The 5788-nt window shown below is 45.0% G+C and overlaps 1 protein-coding gene across 1 annotated transcript in view; it reads right to left on the bottom strand.

The window, feature by feature from the left end:
• CUNH9orf85 (chromosome unknown C9orf85 homolog) overlaps positions 1 to 5530 on the bottom strand; it is a 45342-nt gene extending 39812 nt beyond the window's left edge. Inside the window, exon 1 of the mRNA XM_006023825.2 lies at positions 5340 to 5530. Coding sequence (XP_006023887.1) covers positions 5340 to 5441 — 102 coding nt within the window. The 5' untranslated portion in view covers positions 5442 to 5530. The remainder of the gene's footprint in view (positions 1 to 5339) is intronic.
• Positions 5531 to 5788: the final 258 nt, after the last annotated feature.

Genomic DNA, 5788 nt, shown 5'->3' with positions numbered 1-5788 from the left:
TTTCCCTGAGTAAGGAGCTGCCCTGCCCTGCTAAAAACTTACTGCCAGCTGCGACCATGGACTACAAATCCCAGAGGCACCTGGAAGCAGGAAGAGAAAGTGATGAGCGCTACAGAGTCTTGCTGCTGTAATTCTGGACTGCAAATCCCAGAGACCTTGGGGGCAGAAGGAAGTGGAAGTGAACACACAGCCCATGCTGGCTACATGCCAAAGAGCTGTGTTCTAGTGCACCCGGTTTCTGAGTTTCCTGAATCAAAAGTGAATGTCTGTCCAGTTGTTTAATCTCAGTTTAATGTCAATTTAATCTCTGCATTTTAGATTAACTTGTAAAGACTAAACTGATTCAGCCTCGGGCTTTTTGACTGTCTGTATTTAGCCCAATTGAACTGTACTTTGGACTACCTCCTCCCTTCTGAACTGGAAGTCATGTAGACTGACTCCGAACTTTAACCCTATTTATGCCAGCTCCACTCCAGTTGGCCTTCCACAATATTTTAACGGAAGTGCTGTCCAAGTAACTTTAGTCATTGCTTCTAAGTAGCTGAAAGCTGGCACAAATCCTTTGTGAAAATGGAGGGGTGATATTAGGAACACACATCATTTGGAGACATTTATTCAAAATTATTTTCTCTCTTTTTCATTAAAACTAGGGTACAGAAAGAAATCAACTGGCTGTCTCTGAATCACTCTGTGGTTTTCAGACTGAATTCTTTAATGGCAGTCTCACTGAGATAGATTTAAAAGTTCTTTCTGCCAAATGCTGTTTGCTTTCATCTTCAGAACTGTCTGCATTAATTATAAGCAACTCCATTTAGAAGGGTACATATTGTTCTTATGTTACTGCCATGAAGAGCAGCACTATATTAGATGCGAGGGAGTAAGCATGCACCTGCAAATGAATTCAAAGGGCTCAGTGTAAAAGTCTGCTAAGAAACATAGAATAGCATACCAGAAGTCCAGATAAGCACATGGATCGTTGTGGGTACAGTTACACAGGTCTGGCACAAAGTGGACTTTGCAGTACGAATGTTCCACCTAGACTTGACAACCCCAGGATAACTTGGAAATAAAGGTGCACACAGAGGGAGGAGAGAAGGATCTTTTAGTACATCCTGACATTTATCAAATCTGGGCATTGTAAGGCTGATGTTGGAATTCCAGAGGCAGAGAAAAGCCTCACGGATAAAATGCCCAGCTGGCAGCCATTTCCTCTTTAACTCAGGGGACTCTTAGCTCTGTTTCCTCCACTTCTATCGTGCATAGATAGAGGCCGCAAAATCATTAATTTAACTCATTCAGAATCTAGTCTGAAGTCAGTGCAGCCCATGGAACACTGGTAGTGTGACTTAAGTGGCAATTGCAGTGCCTATCGGTCTTAGTTTCCAAATTATCTTAAGTTTTAAATCTATGATACTGCAACAGTCAAGGTGACAAAGGCATGAAAGCTGAAAGGAAATTCTTCTTGCTCAGCACTCACAAAAAGACTTTGTTGTTTTCACCTGGAACATAAGTATCCATTAGATTCCTAAACTGCAAGCTTGAATAAGTAACTGGTCTACTTCTTCAATCAAGATGGCATCATCATTTCTGTCTGATTAGTACTGCCTTGGAATGAATCACAAATATCTAGCTATCATCCAAGCCCCTAAGTAATTCAGAGACGAAACGCTCATTGGAGCCAATCAGGACAGACAAGATGGGAATGGAGAACTCGACACTAGCAGCATAATCTGAATGTGGTGCAGACAACTTTCCCAAAATCATCAATTACCTCATAATTAGAAAAAAAAGAAATGGAAAAGCAGTCATGTCCTTTACTTTTTTTTAACCACATCAGCACAGACAGCTCATTTAAAGACACTTAGCTATAGCTCTGATCCTGCAGTTTTGATGTACAGACTACTGCAGCCCCACAAAGACTTCAACAACATCTTCACAGGCACAATGGATCACAGACCCACAAGTGTCCAGTATATTGCAGGACTGGCACTTACAGTGCTGAAAACCAGAGGTTAAAAGCAGGAAATGATTAAAGTAGGACTCAGATTGGATCTGGAAAATGTGTTTTATTCAGAATATTTAAATCATATCCATTTACTAAATTATTTGTACAACCTCACACAACAGGCCCCTGGGCTGACCAGGTTCTAGACAAAATCAGAATATAAGAGATAAATAAAAATAGACCAAAATTTACATATTGATATAAGACCATACAATAAGAAGGTTGCATATTGTAGGTAGAGGCCAACTTAAAAAAAACCAACAACATGTTTTGGACAGTCTTTCCACTTGGACTAGATGATGCCTTGAATCACAATTTGCCAGTTTCCAATAACAAGATGTCTTTGGCCCAAATTCAAATACAAATCAACTTAAAAAGATATTTCCCCCTACAAATAGCCCAGTGCTCCGAAACAATTGAAGAAAAATGCTTTGCTGAAATAAAAAGGAGTAGAATGGTTTACAATACATTGCAACTTGGATAATGCCAGTAGGCAGGTTGGATCTCAACTATATGTAGAAAAATCAAAATTTTCAGGAAGATGAAATACTGTTTAACTACTCTGGATGTCTAAATCACATTTGGGAAGAGTTAAATAATCCCTAAACTAGTGAGTGATTCTTAACCACAGGGCCATGGCACCCTGGGGTGTCTTGAGATCCTTCAAGCTTGCTGTGAGGTGCCATGCAATGTCAGTACCATTAAGTATTCAAACAAGATTCACATGATAAACCTAGAGGTTCGATGTTACAAACACCTCACCTGCTGTAGTCTGAATTCTCTGAATAGAAGAATTGATCTATTCTTTTTCTGTAGCCAAAAAAATGAGTGAAAATTAAAAGTTGGCATTTTCTAAGAGGTGACTTAAGTCTTAAGGTTAAGAACCACTACCCTAAACATCACAGTTGAACTGAAATGACTATTTTGATGACTGAAAAAAAGGCCTAATGATACCCAAATGCTGTTGCTACTTTGGAATTTCTTTTTTAAGACACCCTAGGATTCTTGGTGTTCTGGACAAGCTGAAAAACGTATACCTGCATCATATCTCCTAGGGAGTCACACATAATGAGTAGTGTTTTATGCCCTAGGCAAGCAACCTGATCCACCTGCAAAACTTGTCTAGTAACCTATTAAATATCACTCCTGTTGTATTACCTTAGTTTATCACCCTGCTCTTCTCTGTTACCTTTGCAAAGCCAAGTCAAGGAATATTGACAAGATTATAATGATTATGAAGATTATTAAAACACTTTTACAACTCTAGTCTTTTCACTATTTATACTATTAATTTGCTTTTCATACTTTTTAATTTAGAAAAGACTACGCAGTTTCCTTCTTGGCTTGATTCAGCTATACATTTTAGTTCTCGCTCTCTCATACAAAAATGTCCTTTCATCACTCCGCCAAGCACGTTAAACTCCCCCCAAATATCTCTTCTTCAGGTGTGATTGTAGGAAATGTATCCAACTGTGGCAATGGAGCCTTATTTATTGGTAAAGAACATTGCTTCAGTGTTTGTTACCTTGCATCACTTGATTTTTTTTTAGCACAGACTCAGACCAAAGACTTGAAAAAGTTGCAGTAACCTGAGCTATGAACACGTACGTCAAAAACCTGCCGGCCCCACATGGTTGTAAACGCTGAGGTGAACTCCCCCGTTTGCTTCGCTTTTCCCTTTCAGTTTTAAGAGTCTTTCAAAATATGGTCTCTAAACTTAAAGAGAAGAGAGACAAACAAGCAGGACTGAATGCTACCTTGGACAGTTACTCATCCAAATAACACTTGAGGGGTTCTCGGCATTTGATGATACAAACAGTGTAACCTTTTAAATGCTTTATAATTACACTGAAATTGTATGAGTGACACCCCAAGCGCTTTTAGCTTGGGTCATAGATGATGACGACATTATGGCATGAGACGAAGAGTCAACACATCTAAAATTACCCTGGGGCTCAGTCACTGACTGGCTGCAGACTAGTCCTTTGAATGAACCTTAGCCAAAGTTGTCTAGCTAGTAGGGTAGTGCTTCCCAAGCTTTTCCTCAACATGACCTGATATATGGCCCCATTATCTCAGCCTGGCCCCTCACTCCCAACCCATAGCCCCTCCCCCCGCACTTCCGTGACCCCATCTGCTGATGTTGTGACCCATTTGGGGTTGCAACCCACAGTTTGGGAACCGCTATAGTAGAGGCACTGTAGAAGGAAGGGTAAACACGTACCTTACAGACTATGATCGATATAGAGAGAGTGAGAGCATCAACTTTTGTGAACTTGAGCTCACTTTCTCAGAGGTGCTGGAGCCCCCACAGCCCCAGCACTTCCAACAGTGTCTGCTGGACATTCACACTGAAGCTGGGCAGAAACCAGCCACATCCACCAGCTGTGAGAGCCTGTTGGCAGTTTTGGTAGCCGCAGATGACATTGGCGATGCATAGGGGGTGCATGTGCACCCCTGTGATTGGCCACCGCCACCATGGCCGGCAGCACCTGGGGGCAGTTGCTGTTTGTCACCGCCCCAGCACGCCTGCCCGCTGCCAACACTGCCGCAGCTGCCTGTGGGAGCTCCCTGTTTGCCGCCGCCATGCCCCCACCGCTGATACCACCGCTGCCACCGGCGGCCAGTCGCCATGCCCTGCCCCCCGGGGGCACGCATCATTCGTTGCTGAGGCATTTCTAGCATGCGGCTGGCCGTTCCTTCACTCGTGTGACAGGCTCTGCATATGGCGCAATTTGTCAGTGAACAGTGTTATCCTCCCTTTGTGTGTGTGGCCAGTCTCCGTTTATTGCACGCTTCCCTAGCGAGCTGCGCAATAAGTGTGCCATGTGACGGGGAACCATCACCAAACATGAAAGAGCACACGCCAACTGCTGAAGCTTCCTTAGCCTGATTAAGGGTTTTTGAACCCGAAAGCTTGCTTAATAACTATTCTTCAACTATTTGGGTTGGTCTAATAAAAGATATCAAATTCACCCAAGGAACCTTGTCTGCCTATGTCCTTAGACCAACACGGCTACAACCTAAACCCCCACAAAACTGATTACATTTCACTACAATGATGAAATTTTCCTTTTGCACCTAGGGGGCATTTTACAACCTTTGCTTTCTCCTCTGCCTGAAGAATGGCGCGTATGCCCAAAAGCTTGCAAATAAAGATACTGTTTTGCAAGTATCTAGTTGGTCTGATAAAAGATGTGGCCTCTGCCAAGAGTTCTGGTGCCTTTCGCTGCAGCTACAACCTGGATCCCTGCAACAGGGAACTCGGGGGCGCACGGGTCCCCAACCCCCGTGACAAGCCTGGTGCGTTGACCCCCGCCCCCCCGGGCCGCACCTTGCACTGCGCGCTCGCGCCGTACTTGTCGTTGCGGAATGCGCCGGCGTTCTGGTGACGCTGCGGCCGCGTGCGCGCCACGTTCCCCCGCTGCGAACTCATGCCGCCACCTCGAGACCCCTAACCCCGGAACTTCTTCACACCCCCCACTCCCCTTCCTCTTCCCCAGCTCTTCTCTCTCCCCCGGCACTCCCGCCCAAACTGCCCCGGCAAATGATTGGCTACGGCTCCGAAAGGCAGCTGCGCCCTCCCATTGGCCGCCGCCTCACGTCCATCAAGCTGTCCTGTCCAACTGGGCTTGGCGCCACAGCCGGATTCTCCTCCCCGACCCCCACCCCAGCTCCCAGGCGTCTCATTGGTGCGCGGGGCTGGCTGGGCATTGATTGGTGCGCGGCGGCCGGCAGCCAGGCCCTCGAGCAACTTGTGCCCACCCCCTCCCCCTTCTGTCC

Source organism: Alligator sinensis, unplaced genomic scaffold, assembly GCF_000455745.1.
Source record: "Alligator sinensis unplaced genomic scaffold, ASM45574v1 scaffold308_2, whole genome shotgun sequence".
Taxonomy (NCBI): Eukaryota; Metazoa; Chordata; order Crocodylia; family Alligatoridae; genus Alligator; species Alligator sinensis.
Note: the sequence above shows the minus strand (reverse complement) of the source record. Positions and strands in the feature narration are given on the sequence as shown.